This window comes from Bos indicus x Bos taurus, chromosome 16 (genome assembly GCF_003369695.1).
Source record: "Bos indicus x Bos taurus breed Angus x Brahman F1 hybrid chromosome 16, Bos_hybrid_MaternalHap_v2.0, whole genome shotgun sequence".
NCBI lineage: Eukaryota > Metazoa > Chordata > Mammalia > Artiodactyla > Bovidae > Bos > Bos indicus x Bos taurus.
Genome location: NC_040091.1, coordinates 804,767 through 824,202, shown reverse-complemented (window position 1 = coordinate 824,202; position 19,436 = coordinate 804,767). Strand labels below are relative to the sequence as shown.

At 43.6% G+C, this 19,436-nt stretch overlaps 1 protein-coding gene across 1 annotated transcript in view; it reads left to right on the top strand.

The window, feature by feature from the left end:
- The window catches only part of CHIT1 (chitinase 1), a 40,087-nt gene extending 24,476 nt beyond the window's left edge, over nt 1–15,611 (top strand). Inside the window, 8 exon segments of the mRNA XM_027565930.1 lie at nt 8,613–8,847; nt 8,849–8,866; nt 12,276–12,346; nt 12,348–12,387; nt 14,035–14,059; nt 14,062–14,160; nt 14,735–14,905; nt 14,908–15,611. Coding sequence (XP_027421731.1) covers nt 8,613–8,847; nt 8,849–8,866; nt 12,276–12,346; nt 12,348–12,387; nt 14,035–14,059; nt 14,062–14,160; nt 14,735–14,905; nt 14,908–14,978 — 730 coding nt within the window. The 3' untranslated portion in view covers nt 14,979–15,611.
- The last annotated feature ends 3,825 nt before the right edge of the window (nt 15,612–19,436 follow it).

The following is a 19,436-nucleotide window of genomic DNA, read 5'->3' as shown; positions in this document are numbered from 1 at the left end:
TTCTTCAATGCTCAGCTTTCTTTATAGTCCAACTCTCACATCCATACATGACTATTGGAAAAACCATAGCTTTGACTAGACAGACCTTCATTGGCAAAGTAACGTCTCTGCTTTTTAATATGCTGTCTAGGTTGGTCATAACTTTGCTTCCAAGGAGTAAGTGTCTTTTAGTTTCATGGCTGCAATCACCACCAGCAATGATTTTGGAGCCCCCCAAAATAAAGTCTGACACTGTTTCCCCATCTATTTCCCATGAAGTGGTGGGACTGGATGCCATGATCTTAGTTTTTGAATGTTGAGCTTTAAACCAACTTTTTCACTCTCCTCTTTCATTTTCATCAAGAGGCTCTTTAGTTCTTCACTTTCTGCCATAAGGGTGGTGTCATCTGCATATCTAAGGTTATTGATATTTCTCCTGGCAATCTTGATTCCAGCTTGTGCTTTATCCAGCCCAGTGTTTCTTATGATGTACTCTGCATATAAGTTAAATAAGCAGGGTGACAATATACAGCCTTGGCTTACTTCTTTCCCAATTTGGAACAGTCTGTTGTTCCATGTCCAGTTCTAACTGTTGCTTCCTGACCTGCATACAGATTTCTGAAGAGGCAGGTAAGGTGGTCTGGTATTCCAATCTCTTTAAGAGTTATCCAGAGTTTGTTGTTATCCATACAGTCAAAGGCTTTGGCATAGTCAATAAAGCAGAAGTAGATGTTTTTCTGGAATTTTCTTGCCTTTTCAATGATCCAATGGATATTGGCAATTTGATCTCTGGTTCCTCTGCCTTTTCTAAGTCCAGCTTGAATATCTGGAATTGAACATCTGTAATTCAATCCTGTACCCCAACACTAACGCCAAAGAAGCTGAAGTTTAACCGTTCTATGAAGACCTACAAGACCTTCTAGAACCTACACCCCCAAAGGATGTCCTTATCATAATAGGGGACTGGAATGCAAAAGTAGGAAGTCAAGAGATACCTGGAGTAACAGTCAAGTTTGGCCTTGGAGTACATAATGAAGCAAGGCAAAGGCTAACAGAGTTTTGGCAAGAGAACATACAGGTCATAGCAAACACCCTCTTCCAACAACACAAGAGAGAACTCTACACATGGACATCACCAGATGTCAATATCAAAATTAGATGATTATATTCTTTGCAGCCAAAGGTGAAGAAACTCTATGCAGTCAGCAAAAACAAGACTTGAAGCTGACTGTGGTTCAGATCATCAGCTCCTTATTGCAAAATCAGAGTTAAGTTGAAGAAAGCAGGGAAAACCACTAAGCCACTCAGGTATGACCTCGGTAAAATCTCTTATGCTTATACAGCGGGAGTGACAAATAGGGCCAAGGGGTTAGATCTGGAAGATTAGGGGTTAGATCTGGCAGAGTGCCTGAAGAGCTACTGACAGAGGTTCCTATCACTGTATAGGAGGCAGTGACCAAAGCCATCCCCAAGAAAAGGAAATGCAAAAAGGGAAATGGTTATCTAAGGAGGCCTACAAATAGCTGAGAAAAGAAGAGAAGCTAAAGGCAAAGGAGAAAAAGGAAGATGCACATCTGAATGCAGAGTTCCAAATAATAGCAAGGAGAGATAAGAAGGCTTTAAGTGAAGAGTGCAAAGAAATAGAGGAAAACAATAGAATGGTAAAGGCGAGAGATCTCATCAAGAAAAATTAGAGATACCAAGGGATATTTCATGCAAAAAAGGGCACAATAAAGGATAGAAACAGTATGGACCTATCAGAAGCAGAAGATATTAAGAAGAGGAGGCAAGAATACACAGAGGAGCTATACAAAAAAGGTTTTAATGACTGGGATAACCACAATGGTATCATCACTCACCTACATTCAGACATGCTGGAGTGTGAAGTCAAGTGGACCTTAGGAAGCATTACTACAAACAAAGTTAGTGGAGGTGATGGAATTCCAGCTGAGCTATTTCAAATCTTAAAAGATTATGCTATTAAAGTGCTGCACTCAATATGCCATTAGAAATTTGGAAAACTCAGCAGTGGTCAGAGGACTGGAAAAGGTCAGTTTTCATTCCAACCACAAAGAAGGGTAATGCCAAAGAATGTTCAAACTACCACACAATTGCACTCATTTCACATGCTAGCAAAGTGATGCTCAAAATCCTTCAAGCTAAGCTTCAACAGTTTGTGAACAAAGAACTTTAAGATATACATGCTGGATTTAGAAAAGGCAGAGGAATCAGAGATCAAATTGCCAACATTCATTGGATCCTAGAGAAAGCAAGGGAATTCCAGAAAAATATCTACTTCTGCTTCATTGTTAAAGCTTTTGACTGTGTGGATCACACCAAACTATGGAAAATTCTTAAAGAGATGGGAAGACCAGACCACCTTACCTGCCTCTTGAGAAATATATATGCAGGTCAAGAAGTAACAGTTAGAACTAGACATGGAAAAATGGACTGGTTCCAAATTTGGAAAGGAGTATCAAGGCTATTTGTTGTCACCCTCCTTATTTAACTTATATGTAGAGCACATCATGTGAGTGCTGGTCTGAATGAAGCTCGAGATGGAATAAAGATTGCCGGGATAAATACCAATAACCTCTGATATGCAATGTTACGACTCTTATGGCAGAAAGTGAAGAGGCACTAAGGGGCTTCTTGATGAAGGTGAAAGAGGAGAGTGAAAAAGCAGGCTTAAAACTCAACATTCAAAAAATAAGGTCATGGCATCCAGTCCCATCACTTCACGGTAAATAGATGGGGAAACAATGGAAACAGTAACAGACTTTTTTTTTTTTTTTTTTAATTCCAAAATCAATGCAGCCATGAAATTAAAAGACGCTTGCTCCTTGGAAGGAAAGCTATGACAAATCTAGACAGAGTATTAAAAGGCAGGATATCACTTCACCAACAAAGGTTTGTATAGCCAAATCTATGATTTTTATAGTAGTCATGTACAGATGTGAGTTGGACCGTAAAAACGTCTGAGTGTCAAAGAATTGATGCTTTCTAACTGTGGTGCTGAAAAAGACCCTTGAGAGTCCCTTCTACTGCAAGGAGATTAAACCAGTCAATCCTAAAGGAAATCAACCCTGAACATTCACTGGAAGGACTGATGCTGAAGCTGGAGCTCCAACACTTTGACAACCTGATGCAAAGAGCTGACTCATTGGAAAAGGCCCTGATGCTGGGAAAGACTGAAGGCAGGAGGAGAAGGGGATGACAGAAGATGAGATGGTTGGCTGGCATCACCAATTCAATGGACATGAGATTGAGCAAACTCCCAGAAATAGTGAAGAATAAGGAAGTCTGTTGTGCTGCAGTTCATTGGGTTGCAAACAGTCGGACATGACTGAGCGACTGAACAGCAACAGCTGATTAACAATATTGTGATAGTTTCAGGTGAAGAGTACAGGGACTCAGCCACAACATATACATGTGTCCATCCATTCTCCCCCAAAGCTCCCTTACTATCCAATGCCACATAGCATTGAGCAGAGTTCCATGTGCTATACAGTAGGTCCTTGTTGGTTATTCATTTAAAATATAACAGTGTGTACATGTTCATCCCAAACTCCCTAACTATCCTTTCCCCCAGCAACCATGTCTCATTTTCTAAGTGAGTCTCTTTCTGTTTTGTAGTAGGTTCATTTGTATCATTTCTTTTTAGGTTCTGCATATAAGGGATGTCATATGATATTTCCTCTTCTCTGTCTGATGTACTACACTCAGCTTTCTATGAGCTTTCTATGTCCATCCATGTGGCTGCCAATGGCATCATTTCATTCTTACACACACACACACACACACACACACACACACACACACACACCATATCCTGTTTAGCCATTCATCTGTTGATGGACATTTAGATTGCTTCCACGTCTTGGCTGTTGTAAACAGTGCTGCAATGAACATTGGGATGCATGTATCTTTTCAAATCATGTTTTTCTCTGGATATATGCCCAGGGGTGGGATTGCAGGGTCATATGGTAGCTCTCTGGAGAAGTGAATGGCTACCCCCTCCAGTATTCTTGCCTGGAGAATTTCATAGACTGGTAGGCTACAATCCTTGGGGTTGCAAAGAGTTGGACATAACACCTTATCTAATGGTAGCTATAATTTTAGTTATTCAAGGACCACCATATTGTTCTCTATAGTAGCTGTACCAATTTACATTCCCAGCAACAGTGTAGGAGGGTTCCTTCTCTCCACATCCTCTCCAGCATTTTTGTGGATTTTTTTGGAGATAACCATTCTGGCTGATGTGAGGTGATATCTCATTGTATTTTTGATTTTCATTTCTCTAATAATTCTAGAGGAGATCAGTCTTGGGTGTTCTTTGGAAGGAATGATGCTAAAGCTGAAACTCCAGTACTTTGGCCACCTCATGCGAAGAGTTGACTCATTGGAAAAGACTCTGATGCTGGGAGGGATTGGGGGTGGGAGGAAAAGGGGACGACAGAGGATGAGATGGCTGGATGGCATCACTGATTCGATGGACGTGGGTTTGGGTGAACTCTGGGAGTTGGTGATGGACAAGGAGGCCTGGCGTGCTGTGATTCATGGGGTCGCAAAGAGTCAGACACGACTGAGTGACTGAACTGAACTGAACTGAATAGTTAGTGATGTTGAACATCTTTTCATGTGCCTATTGACCATCTGTATTTTGTTTTTAAAGAAATATCTGTTTAGGTCTTCTACACATTTTTTGAGTGGATTGTTTGCTTTGATGCTGTTAAGCCTTATAAGCTGTTTATAAATTTTGGAGACTAATCTCTTACCAGTCAAATCATTTGCAAATGTTTTCTCCCAATCAGTGGGTTGTCTTTTCATTTTGTTTATTGTTTTCTTTTGAAAACTTGGTTAAGTTTTCAAAAGAAAAACTTTTGAGTTTAAGTAGGTCCCATTTGTTTATTTTTGTTTTTATTTCCATTGTTCTAGGAGATGGATTGAAAAAGATGTTGCTGTGATTTATGTCAGATAGTGTTCTGCCTATGTTTTCCTCTAGGAGATCTTTAGTGTCTGGTCTCACATTTAGGTCTTTAATCCATTTTGAGCTTATTTTTGTAAATGAGTTAAAGAAAGATCTAATTTCATTTTTTAACACGTGGCTGTCCTGTTTTCCCAGTACCTTTGTTGAAGGGATCTTTCCAATATTGTAATCTTGCCTCTGTTGTCATAGATTAATTGACCATAAATGCGTAGGTTTATTTCTGGGTTTTCTATCCTGTTCCATTGATCTCTATTTCTATTTTTGCACCAGCACTGTATTATTTTGACGACTGTAGCTTTGTAGTATAGTCTGAGGTCAGGAGCTTGATTCCTCCAGCTCCACTTTTCCTTCTCAAGATTGCTTTGGGTATTTGGGGTTTTTTGTTTCTTCTTACAAATTTTGAGATTTTTTGTTCTAGTTCTGTGAAAAATGATGTTGGTAATTTGATAGGGATTGCATTGAATCTGTAGTTTGCTTTGAGTAATATAGACATTTTGACTATATTAATTCTTCCAATCCATGAACATGATATATCTTTCCATCTGTTTGTGTCTTCTTTGATTTCTTTCACCAGCATCTTATAGTTTTCAGTGACTGAAATTCATTCAATCAACTCTGACTCTTTGCAACCCCATGAACTATACAGTCCACGAAATTCTCCAGACCAGTATACTGGAGTGGGTAGCCTTTCCCTTCTCCAGGGGATCTTCCCAACCCAGGGATCGAACCCAGGTCTCCCACATTGCAGGTGGTTTCTTTACCAGCTGAGCCACAAGGGATTCCTTAAATTCCATGTTTCAATTTTTAATAGATACACTAATTTACTTACACAGGACATATTACCATTTGCTATGTAGCATTAAAGTTTCCAGCTAAGAAACTGGTTAGTGAGATGAGAAGCACCAGGAAAAAAGAAAGAGTCGACCATCTGAGGAGGATAATAAAGGAAAGACAGAAGGAGGCTGGATCCTTTATGATGTAGTTTAACTACTATAATGATTCTGGAACCACCTACCCCCAGACTCCTTCTTGTAAGGGATACTTAAATGTCTTTGCTTCTTTAAATCCCCGAGAGAGAGAGAGAGAGAGAAGCTAGTTATAAACTTTTGTATCAGTTCAGTTCAGTTGCTCAGTTGTGTCTGACTCTTTGCGACCCCATGAATTGCAGCACGCCAGGCCTCCCTGTCCATCACCAACTCCCAGAGTTCAGTCAGACTCATGTCCATCGAGTCAGTGATGCCATCCAGCCATCTCATCCTTTGTCATCCCCTTCTCCTCCTGCCCCCAATCCCTCCCAACATCAGGGTCTTTTCCAATGAGTCAACTCTCTGTATGAGGTGGCCAAAGTATTGGAGTTTCAGCTTCAGCATCAGTCCTTCCAATGAATACCCAGGACTGATCTCCTTTAGAATGGACTGGTTGGATCTCTTTGCAGTCCAAGGGACTCTCAAGAGTCTTCTCCAACACCACAGTTCAAAAACATCAGTTCTTCGGCACTCAGCCTTCTTCACAGCCCAACTCTCACATCCATACATGACCACTGGAAAAACCATACCCTTGACTAGGCAGACCTTAACTTTTGTATAGGATTCATATAAAAAAATTATTTTTGGAACAAAAGTAGTTAAAAACTTGGATTTAGAAGAGAGTCATATGAAAATGGACCTATGCAGATACAAAGCTGAAGAAGGTGGAATCATTTGGCTGCGTGTAGCCTTTAGCAAGATCACAAAGTGCTCAAAAAGTCTTTTACCTTTTCAACCAGACTGTCATGTTTTCCTTTAAAGTCTTCACTAACGTTCAGTGTTAAGATAGGCACTTCTTGTAGATAATAAAAGTTGGTTTTTAGTGTTCCATGCAGGAGCCAGCTTTCATGCTTTCTGAGTACAGGTCTTTTGTCTCCTTAGGTAGATTTATTCCTAGGTATTTTATTCTTCTTGATGTGACAGAATGTGTAGCATTTTGGCTTATATTAGACACAATAAACCAATCTAACAGTATCATATAAACCAGTGACTATTTGGGAGGCTGTCTTTGAGCTCAAGTTTCCAGTCCAAATGGTTCCTGCTCCCTTCATATACCCTCAATCCCATTTCCTTCATAATAATGGATAACTTTTGCTCCTTGTCACTAACTAACATTCTGGAAAGTGCTTTAACAGGCAAGAGCTTTCCCAAGTTGATCGCATCTCAGGGGACATCACTCAGGGAAGAGCCACCCCTACCCCACCCCAGTCCCTGGAAACGGCAGACCTGAATCCAGACTGGGGGTGGGGGGTGGGGGGGTTTCCTGCCCATCTCTTCCTCACTGAGTAGGCTAGATGGTTTTATAAGCCCATTCTAAGTTTTAAAAGTCAAGACTGGCCATATCATTTCTCCTTCTTAGCATAAACAAGAACAACAAAGTGTCCTAAATTAAAATATTTGTTAATTCTGAGGAGCCCACATCTTTGTGTGTCAGCTAGGTGGAACCTTTAGGACTTGTGTGACTCTTTCACAAATAAAGTATACTTCTTTAGGCACTGGGGCCAGGTGTCTAGATCTCACACAGCCCAACCCTCCACTCCCATCTGGAAAACTGTATGGGTCCCAGGGGAAGCCAGCCCAGGCATGTGGGGAGACACACAAAACCCTTCAGTTGAGAAGTGAGTGGGTAGAACCCCCACTGGCATGGTGCCCTCCAAACTGTGTGCTCTGGGTCAATCTGGGGGAATGGAGGCCTTTCCCCTCCTACAAAGAGGCCTTCTACTCTGCGTACTGTGTGCCCTGTCAGACTGCTTCTGATCAGAGGGGTGAATTTTCCAAATTTGGATAAAAACGCCACAGAGCTTAGCAGGGTACTCTGATCTCTGCTTTCAGAAAACTCTAATTTGATCAAAGAGGTAAATCTTACAGACCATCAAAAAGAAATACACGTCAGTCAGTACAGTGAAAATAACCTAAGTGCTAAGAGGTTGCTAGGGTAACTAGAAAATCTGGACTAAAGCAGAATGGCTTCTTGGAGAAAATGAGCCCATCATCCTGGCAAGGAAGAGTCTTCGTTATTTGTTTATTTTACAGGGCTGTATGGTGTACCTCCTCATGTTGTAAGCCTGGGGGCGTTATGTCAAGCAGTACACGATGGGAGAAGGCCTTGTGCAGAGGTGGTGAAGAAGCCCTGTGCTCATTTGTTCTATTCGTGCATCTCAGTGTCAGGTGTTGTTCTAGGCACTGGGGATACAGAGATAAATAAAATTCTCTGCTCTTGTACTGAAAGTGAAACAGCGGTGATTGTAATGATCATAATCACAGCTCCCCTTTATTGCATTGTCTTAGATCTTATACATGCATTATATCTTTTAATTTTCACAATGCTCTTAGAGACAAATACTTTTATTACTTCCATTTTATAGATAGGAAGGCTGAGGCTTAGCAGTCAAATAAATTGCTGAGTAAGGCAGGGATCTTTGCTCACTGAGTTATCCCAAGCATCTAGGACAGTACCTGGCACACAGCAAGCCTTCAATAAATATTTACTCAGTCAATGACCATCAGACTCCAGAGCCCAAGCCCTTGGCTATAGGTCCATGTAGCTTCTCTCACTGGGTTGAGGGTCTAAGATAGGATCTAAAGAGGATGGTGGCAGGGTTGGAGCCCCAGTAAAGGTTCATGAAACTCCTCTGGAGCCACCAGCCTTGGATGAGCAGACCCAGTTTGAAGGCAAAGAAAATTAACCCTGACACTCCTCATCTACTACCAGGACTCTGCCACACAATGGTGGCTATGCCCACCTACGGACGATCCTTTACCCTGGCCTCCTCGTTGGACACCACAGTGAGGGCTCAAGCCACAGGGCATGGAATTCCTGATCCCTTCACCAAAGACGGAGGGGAACCAAAGACTGCTAGCTTACTATGAAGTAAGAAAACCCAGAAGCACCCTGAGTACTGTGCAGAGCAGGGGCTCCTTCTCCCGTAACTTCTGAACTAGGATGCCAGGCATAGTGAATTCTGGTCTGATAAATTCCATCCCATGTATGTCCTTTTGGTTTTATCCTTAAGCCCAGGTGCCTCACTAAATCCACAGTTCTAGATCACTCAGTCTAGAACTTCCTCGGTTCTCCAGGCTTCTCAGACATGAATTTTTAGTCTCTAGTCTCCTCATGGGACCAAGAGTGCCAGGCTGCGATGGCACAGGAGCGGCTGAGAGGAGCTACCCCACGTCCGAGGAGTGGCAGCTGCGAGGGCGCAGGAGGGCCGAAAGGAGCTACTCCACGTTCAAGGTCAGACGGGTGACCTCGTCCAAGGTAAGGAGGAGTGGCTGCGCTTTGCTGGAGCATTCCTGAAGAGATACCCCACATCCAAGGCAAGAGAAACCCAAGTAAGACGGTAGGTGTTGCGAGAGGGCATTAGAGGGCAGACACACTGAAACCATAATCACAGAAAACTAGCCAATCTGATCACATGGACCACAGCCTTGTCTAACTCAATGAAACTGAGCCATGCCATGTGGGGCCACCCAAGATGGGTGGGTCATGGTGGAGAGGTCTGACAGAATGTGGTCCACTGGAGAAGGGAATGGCAAACCACTTCAGTATTCTTGCCTTGAGAACCCCATGAACAGTATGAAAAGGCAAAATGATAGGATACTGAAAGAGGAACTCCCCAGGTCGGTAAGTGCCCAATATACTACTGGAGATTAGTGGAGAAATAACTCCAGAAAGAATGAAGGGATGGAGCCAAAGCAAAAACAATACTCAGTTGTGGATGTGACTGGTGGTAGAAGCAAGGTCTGATGATGTAAAGAGCATTATTGCATAGGAACCTGGAATGCTAGGTCCATGAATCAAGGCAAATTGGAAGTGGTCAAACAGGAGATGCTAAGAGTGAACGTCGGCATTCTAGGAATCAGCGAACTAAAATGGACTAGAATGGGTGAAATTAACTCAGATGACCATTATATCTACTACTGTGGGCAGGAACAGAGAAGGCAATGGCATCCCACTCCAGTACTGTTGCCTGGAAAATCCCATGGATGGAGGAGCCTGGTAGGCTGCAGTCCATGGGGTCACACAGAGTCGGACATGCCTGAAGCGACTGCAGCGGCAGCGGGCAGGAATCTCTTAGAAGAAATGGAGTAGCCATTATGGTCAACAAAAGAGTCCGAAATGCAGTACTTGGATGCAATCTCAAAAATGCAGAATGATCTCTGTTCGTTTCCAAGGCAAACCATTCAATATCACAGTAATCTAAGCCTATGCCCCAACCAGTAACGCTGAAGAAGCTGAAGTTGAACGGTTCTATGAAGACCTACAAGACCTTTTAGAACTAACACCCCAAAAAGATGTCCTTTTCTTTATAGGGTACTGGAATGCAAAAGTAGGAAGTCAAGAAACACCTGGAGTAACAGGCAAATTTGGCCTTGGAATACGGAATGAAGCAGGGCAAAGGCTAATAGAGTTTTGCCAAGAAAATGCACTGGTCATAGCAAACACCCTCGTCCAAAAACAGAAGAGAAGACTCTACACATGGTAATCACCAGGTGGTCAATGCTGAAATCAGATTGATTACATTCTTTGCAGCCAAAGATGGAGAAGCTCTATACAGTCAGCAAAAACAAGACCAGGAGCTGACTGTGGCTCAGATCATGAACTCCTTATTGCCAAATTCAGACTTAAATTGAAGAAAGTAGGAAAACCACTAGACCATTCAGGTGTGACCTAAATCAAATCCCTTATGATTATATAGTGGAAGTAAGAAATAGATTTAAGGGCCTAGATCTGAGAGACAGAGTGCCTGATGAACTATGGATGGAGGTTCATGACATTGTACAGGAGACAGGGATCAAGACCATCCCCATGGAAAAGAAATGCAAAAAAGCAAAATGGCTGTCTGGTGAGCTCTTACAAAAAGCTGTGAAAAGAAGAGAAGTGAAAAGCAAAGGAGAAAAGGAAAGATATACGCATCTGAATGCAGAGTTCCAAAGAGTAACAAGGAGAGATAAGAAAGTCTCCCTCAGCAATCAATGAAAGGAAATAGAGGAAAACAACAGAATGGGAAAGACTAGAGATGTCTTCAAGAAAATTAGAGATACCAAGGGAACATTTCATGCAAATATGAGCTCGATAAAGGACAGAAATGGTGTGGACCTAACAGAAGCAGAAGATATTAACAAGAGATGGCAAGAATACACAGAATAACTGTATAAAAAAGATCTTCACGACCCAGATAATCACGATGTTGATCACTCACCTAGAGCCAGACATGCTGGAATGTGAAGTCAAGTGGGCCTTAGAAAGCATCACTACGAACAAAGCTAGTGGAGGTGATGGAATTCCAATTGAGTTATTTCAAATCCTGAAAGATGATGCTGTGAAAGTGCTGCACTCAATATGCCAGCAAGTTTGGAAAACTCAGCAGAGGCCACAGGACTGGAAAAGGTCAGTTTTCATTCCAGTCCCAAAGAAAGGCAATGCCAAAGAATGCTCAAACTACCACACAATTGCACTTGTCTCACATGCTAGTAAAGTAATGCTCAAAATTCTCCAAGCCAGGCCTCTGCAATACGTGAACCATAAACTTCCAGATGTTCAAGCTGGTTTTAGGCAGCCAGAACCCATCACTTCATGGAAAATAGATGGGGAAACAGTGTCAGGCTTTATTTTTTTGGGCTCCAAAATCACTGCAGATGGTGATTGCAGCCATAAAATTAAAAGATGCTTACTCCTTGGAAGGAAAGTTATGACCAACCTAGATGGCATATTGAAAAGCAGAGACATTACTTTGCCAACAAAGGTCCATCTAGTCAAGTCTATGGTGTTTCCAGTGGTCATATATGGATGTGAGAGTTGGACTGTGAAGAAAGCTGAGCACCGAAGAATTGATGCTTTTGAACTGTGGTGTTGGAGAAGACTCTTGAGGGTCCCTTGGACTGCAAGAAGATCCAACCATTCCATCCTAAAGGAGATCAGTCCTGGGTGTTCATTGGAAGGAATGATGCTGAAGCTGAAACTCCAATACTTTGGCCACCTCATGCAAAGAGTTGACTCATTGGAAAAGACTCTGATGCTGGGAGGGATTGGGGGCAGGAGGAGAAGGGGACGATGGAGGATGAGATGGCTGGATGGCATCACTGACTCGATGGACATGAGTCTGACTGAACTCTGGGAGTTGGTGATGGACAGGGAGGCCTGGCGTGCTGCGGTTCATGGGGTTGCAAAGAGTCGGACACGACTGAGTGACTGAACTGAACTGAATCTCCTCATAACAAGGAGACAATGCATGCAGTGCCTCTCATCGCCTTTCCAGCTCTGCCTTCTTCTCCTACAGGTCTGCTCCTGGAAGGGTGTTGCTGAGCACAGAATCAAGGACCAGAAGGTGCCCTATGTCTTTCAGGGCATAGTGGGTAGGTTTTGATGATGTGGAGAGCTTCAAAACTAAGGTGAGACTCAGCCCTTCTAGGAGAAGGTGGTTCTGTGCCCAAGGCCTGTCGAAAACGACAGTATTAAGAATCTCTACAAGAAGAAATATCCTTTTATTTCTTCAAGAAGAGATATCTCTTCAGGAAGAAATATCCCAGCATCTCACAGAACCCCATGTGATAACACTCTGTACCCTTATCACTTGGCAAGAAAAGACACAATGACAAAAACTGCTCTGTACTGAGTGTCACTCTGAAAATACTCGTATTTTATTAAATACTAATTATACAGTCATATAAGAGGAAAAATGCATACAGTAAGGCATATCATCTTAAAAATGAATTTATTTTTTATTGAAGGATAATTGCTTTACAGAATTTTGGTGTTTTCTGTCAAAGCTCAACATGAATCAGCCATAAGTGAAGTGAAGTCGCTCAGTTGTGTCTGACTCTTTGCGACCCCATGGACACCAGGCTCCTCCGTCCATGGGATTTTCCAGGCAAGAGTACTGGAGTGGGTTGCTATTTCCTTCTCCAGGGAATCTTCCCAACCCAGGGAACGAATCCAGGTCTCCCACATTGTAGACAGACGCTTTACCACCTGAGCCACCAGGGAAGTCTGAATCAGCCATAGGTAGACACATAACTCCTCCCTTTTGAAACTCCTTAAGTCATGTCATTTTATTCAATCCATTGACAATATTTGGTGAATGTTCAAATTATAGACCCTTTGATTTACTTACATGACACCCTCTCCACTGCTGCCCAAAGTTGGTGGCTCAAAACTTGAGTAATTTACTTGTCTCCACGTCTTTCTCCTCAGTGAGGTCGTCGGTTCCTGTAGAGGGACCTGCATTTGTTCATCTTCCTGTCTCATGTCAGTTATGAAGGGCAGACAGAGGCAGGTTCTTCCGGAGCTGTAGACAAAATGCCTTGGAGGAACTGAGGAGGAAGCATGATCCTGGCTGGGGAAAATGAGAGGATGGATTGTGGTGGAAGAGCTTTTGTGGAAGTCTTAAAGCAGGGAAGCTGGGCCTTCTGGGGAGGAAAGTGCAAGAGAAGGACATGGTGGAGGGGAAAGGGGAAGATGGCCTCTGAGAACAAGTTGGAGGCCTGAGTGGGGACTGGTGTCAAAAGGGAGGGAGACTGGGGCCAGACCACCCCTACCTTCTAACCCCAGCACCACACTAGAGGTAAGCCTTGGCCCCCTAACGGGGCTGGGGCCAGGAAAGCCTACTCGGAAGGGACACACAGCCATCCCCTAAAGAAGCCCCAGAGAACTGGTGGGGGAAAGAAGGCCCTTGGGATGGAAAAATACGTGAAGATGAAATGGATTCAGGTCTTTGGGTAAGCTTAGTCATTCCCTATGGTAACTGAACTCCTCACAATTAGCAGACAGCACCCCAAACAGAAAAGGCTGAGATGTTAAGGCTTCCAGTCTAAGGAAGGCCACAAACCTATATATTCCTCATACCCCTACCCTCATGCCCACCCCCACTGTGCTTATATTATGCATAAGATTCCAGAATGAATCATTTCTAGCAGGAATCAGGACTCGTGGTCCTGTGGGGGTGTGGAGAAGAGAACTCTGCATAGATGAGAAAGCTGGCTCTGGGCTTCTGCCCAGGCTTCCCCGGGCTCCTCCACCACGGTCTCACCCTCACACAGCTCAGCTTTCTGAAACAGAGAGCACTGCAGGGTCCATGGTTTGGAAACTGGACACAGATGATTTTGCTGGCCTCTTCTGTAACCAGAGTTGGTATCCCCTCATCAAGACATTGCAGTAGGAATTGAGTGAGTAAGGGGCTAGGAGCCAGAGGCAAAATTCTGGGTAAAGTATGAATACCCCCCTCCCCGCCCCACCTCCCTGAACCTTAGGTTCTGGCTTCTTCTGAGGAAATAATTGCCCCAGTACTGTGATTTCTCAAATTCTTCCCCCAGGAGCTGAGGAAGCTGTTGCAACCGTTCTCTTTTCACACTTTCTTCTTCCTCCTTATGATTGTGCCAGTGCTGGCCAAGGGTGTTGGTGACCAGTGCTTCCCTGCACAGGGCCCTCAGCCTGTCTTCTCAAGGAGGAAGCCTGTGCTCAGCCTTCAGTGTGGCCCCCACTGGCCCTCACCGTTACTTGGTTGGGTCTGCACATGATGGCCACTTGTGGCACTTGCAGCCCTGGTGTTTCCTGTAGAGCTGTGCTCCAGCTGTAGGAATGGCTGTTCTCTGCCTGGGGTGTCTGACTTTCCCTGCCCCTAGGCTATGGCATGTTGAACTGCTGCCTGACTATGGTCTACTGACTATGCTGTCTGTGTGTTGGCCTATGGGTTTGAGATCTTTTGGAGGAGTCTTGTTTGAATCATTGCTGTTTCCCCAGGTCTTCCATATATGCCTTTAGACCCCCCAGAACCTGATGCTTCTGCACCACCCCAGCCCTCTGAACCTGAGCATGGTTCCAGCCTTGGAAAAGATGCTTCATGCCAGGGCAAAGCTGATGGGCTTCACCCCAACCCTCTGGAGCGGTCCAGTTACTACAGTTGTACAGGGGGTGGTTGTTCCAGCAAAGCAGCCCGAGGAGCCTGGTATTCAGCTCCTCTTGCAAACTCTGCACCTGGAGTTGAGTCTCCAAGGCCCCTTCAGCCCCAGCACCTGGGTAAGGGCCCAGGACCATTCCCCAACCCACCTCTCTAGCGCTCCCTGGTGGCTACAGTCAGGCTTCCTGCGTCTTTCCTCATCCAAGCTTTCTGTTCTCAGCCTTGGGCAGCCTCTGTCAGCAGCCCCGTTCTGCTCTTCCTGGGCTGCCTTATTTTACTTGAAAAATATATCTTTGGCTTGCACCTCACTGTCCTCAGATGTGATAATTTACAGAGGCTATCTGAGCACTCTGTTAGTTCAAAACCTACCCTGAGGAAGGCAGAGAACCAAGAGTGGGAGGTGACAAAAGGTCAGAGCCCGGTGAGAAGGTGGTCCATGCAGGGTATGTCAGGTTCTGCTCTAGGTCTCTTCTTGAAGACTCCATTTTCCAGTGGGCCGCATCCCGGGTACAGATGACTGCATGTGGGGCATGGCCCTGGATCTGACGGGTTATTCACTGGCTCAGAAACCTTTGGAGAGAACTTTTCCTGGTAACCTCCACTCAAGTGTTATTCCCAAGATGCACACTAGATGGCAGCAGAAAAGAGCTTTTCCCTGCCTTAAAAGCTCTGCTCACGAAGGCAATGGCACCCCACTCCAGTACGCTTAAAGCCCATGGACGGAGGAGCCTGGTAGGCTGCAGTCCATGGGGTCGCTAAGAGCCGGACGCAACTGACCGACTTCACTTTCACGCATTGGAGAAGGAAATGGCAACCCACTCCAGTGTTCTTGCCTGGAAAATCCCAGGGACGGGGGAGCCTGGTGGGCTGCCGTCTATGGGGTTGCACAGGGTTGGACACGGCGGAAGCGACTTAGCAGCAGCAGCAGCAGCAGCAGGACGGTCTCTCTGCTTTAGAATGAGAATCCAGGCCCACTGCTCCTAAGCTCTTTTGCCAGATGTGTGCGCTCAGTCATGTCTGACTCTTTGTACCCTTTGGATTGTAGCCCGCCAGGCTTCTTGTTTATAGGATTTTCCAGGCAAGAATACTGGTGTGCGTTGTCATTTCTTCCCTTAAGGGATAGTCCCAAGTCAGGGATCACAACCTTGTCTCCTGAGTATCCTGCTCTGCAGGCAGATTTTGTACTGCTGAGCCACTGGGGAAGTCCTAGTTGCCAGAGGAGTCTGGGTCAATTATTAACCTCATTTTACAGGTATTTAAACTGAAGATTTATTGTAACCCAGTTCTGGGACCAGAACAAAGACTTAAATCGACCAATATGGAACAGAAGTGCATGCACACACAGCATGCTGGACAAACGTGTGTGCTTCGTTGCTCCATGCAGTTGAGTTTAGTTGTTCATTTGTGTCTGACTCTTTGTGACCCCATGGACTGCAGCACGCCAGGCTTCCCTGCCCAACATCAACTCCCAGAGCTTGCTCAAACTCATATCCATCGAACTGGTAATGCCATCCAACCATCTCATCCTCTGTTGCCCCCTTCTCCTTCAGCCTTCAATCCTTCCCAGCATCAAGGTCTTTTCAAGTGAATTAGTTCTTTGCATCAGGTGGCCAAAATATTGGAGTTTCAGCTTTAGCATCAGCCCTTCCAATGAATATTCAGGACTGATTTCCTTTAGGATTGACTGGTTGGATCTCCTTGCAGTCCAAGAAACTCTTAAGAGTCTTCTCCAACTCCACAGTTCAAAAGCATCAATTCTTTGGTGCTCAGCTTTCTTTATAGTCCAACTCTTACATCCATACATGACTACTGGAAAAATCATAGCTTAACTAGATGGATATAGTTGGCAAAATAATGTCTCTGCTTTTGAATATGCTATCTAGGTTGGTCATTAACTTTTCTTCTGAGGAGCAAGTGTCTTAATTTCATGGCTGCAATCACCATCTGTAGTGATTTTGGAGCCCCCCAAAATAAAGTCTGTCACTGTTTCCATTGTTTTCCCATCTATTTGCCAAGAAGTGATGGAACCGGATGCTATGATCTTAGTTTTCTGAATGTTGAGTTTTAAGCCACCCTTTTCACTCTCCTCTTTCACTTTCATCAAGAGGCTCTTTAGTTCTTCTTCGCTTTCTGCCATAAGGGTGGTATCATCAGTGTATCTGAGGTTATTGATATTTCTCCTGGCAATCTTGATTCCAGCTTGTGCTTTATCCAGCTTGGCATTTCTCACAATGTGCTCTGCATAGAAGTTAAACAAGCAGGGTGACAATATACAGCCTTGGTGTACTTGTTTCCGAATTTGGAACCCGTCTGTTGTTCCATGTCCGGTTCTAACTGTTGCTTCTTGACCTGTATACAGGTTTCTCAGGAGATAGGTCAGGTGGTCTGGAATTCCCATCTATTTAATAATTTTCCATAGTTTGATGTGATCCACACAGTCAAAGGTTTGGCATAGTCAATAGAGCAGAAGTAGATGTATTTCTGGAACTCTCTTGCTTTTTTGATAATCCATCAAATGTTGGCAACTTGATCTCTGGTTCCTCTGCTTTTTCTAAATCCAGCTTGAACATCTGCAAGTTCATGCTTCACATACTGTTGAAGCCTGACTTGGAGAATTTTGAGCATTACTCTGCTAGAGTGTGAGATGAGTGCAATTGTGCAGTAGTTTGAACATTCTTTGGCATTGCCTTTCTTTGGGAATGGAATGAAAACTGACCTTTTCCAGTCCTGTGGCCTCTGCGGAGTTTTCCAAATTTGCTGGCATAATGAGTGCAACACTTTCATAGCATCATCTTTTAGGATTTGAAATAGCTCAACAGGAATTCCATCACCTCCACTAGCTTTGTTTGTAATGATGCTTCCTACGGCCCACTTGACTTCACATTCCAGGATATCTGGCTCTAGGTGAGTGATCACACCATCGTGGTTATCTGGGTCATGAAGATCCTTTTTGTATAGATCTTCCACATATTCTTGTCACCTTTTCTTAATATCTTCAGCTTCTTTTAGGTCCATACCATTTCTATCCTTTATTGTGCTCATCTTTGCACGAAATATTCCCTTGGTATCTCTAATTTTCTTGAAGACATTTCTAGTCTTTCCCATTCTATTGTTTTCCTCTATTTCTTTGCATTGATTAGTGAAGAAGGCTTTCTTATCTCTCCTTGCTATTCTTTGAAACTCTGCGTTCAGATGGGTATATCTTTCTTTTTCTCCTTTGCCTTTAGCTTCTCTTCTTTTCTAAGCTATTTATAAGGTCTCCTCAGACAATCATTTTGCATTTTTTTCCCCCTTGGGAATGGTCTTGATCACTGCCTCCTGTACAATGTCATGAATCTCTTTCCAAGTTCTTTGGTACTCTGTCTATCAGATCTAATCCCTTGAATCTATTTCTCACTTCTACTGTATAATCATAAGGGTTTTGATTTAAGTCATACCTGAATAGTCTAGTGGTTTCCCCTACTTTCTTCAATTTAAGTCTGAATTTGGCAATAAGGAGTTCATGATCTGAGCCACAGTCAGCTCCCAGTCTTGTTTTTGCTGCCTGTATAGAGCTTCTCCATCTTCGGCTGCAAAGAATATAATCAATCTGATTTCAGTATTGACCATCTGGTGATGTCCATGCGTAGAGTCCTCTCTTGTGTTGTTGGAAGAGGGTGTTTGCTATCACCAGCGCATTCTCTTGGCAAAACTATGTTAGCCTTTGCCCTACTTTAGTTTGTATTCCAAGGCCAAATTTGCCTATTACTCTAGGTATCTTTTGACTTTCTACTTTTGCATTCCAGTCCCCTATGATGAAAAGGACATTTTTTTTGGGTGTTAGTTCTAGAAGGTCTTGTAGGTCTTCATAGAGCCATTCAACTTCAGCTTATTTGGCATTAGTGGTTGGGCCATAGACTTGGATTACTGTGATATTGAATGGTTTGCCTTGAAAATGAACAGAGATCATTCTATCATTTTTGAGATTGTATCCAAGTACTGCATTTTTGACTCTTGTTGACTATGATGGTTACTCCATTTCATCTAAGGGATTCTTGCCCACAGAGGTAGATATAACGGTCATCTGAATAAAATTCGCTCATTCCAGTACATTTTAGTTCACTGATTTCTAAAATGTTGATGTTCACTCTTGCCATCTCCTGTTTAACCACTTCCAATTTACCCTGATATATTGACCTGCCTCTTGAGAAACCTATATGCAGGTCAGGAAGCAAGAGTTAGAACAGGACATGGAACAACAGACTGGTTACAAATAGGAAAAGGAGTACGTCAAGGCTGCATATTGTCACCCTGCTTATTTAACTTCTATGCAGAGTACATCATGAGAAACACTGGGCTGCAAGAAGCACAAGTTGAATCAAGATTGCTGGGAGAAATATCAATCACCTCAGATATGCAGATGACACCACCCTTATGGCAGAAAGCGAAGAGGAACTAAAGAGCCTCTTGATGAAAGTGAAAGAGGAGAGTGAAAAAGTTGGCTTAAAACTCAACATTCAGAAAACTAAGATCATGACATCTGGTCCCATCACTTCATGGAAAATA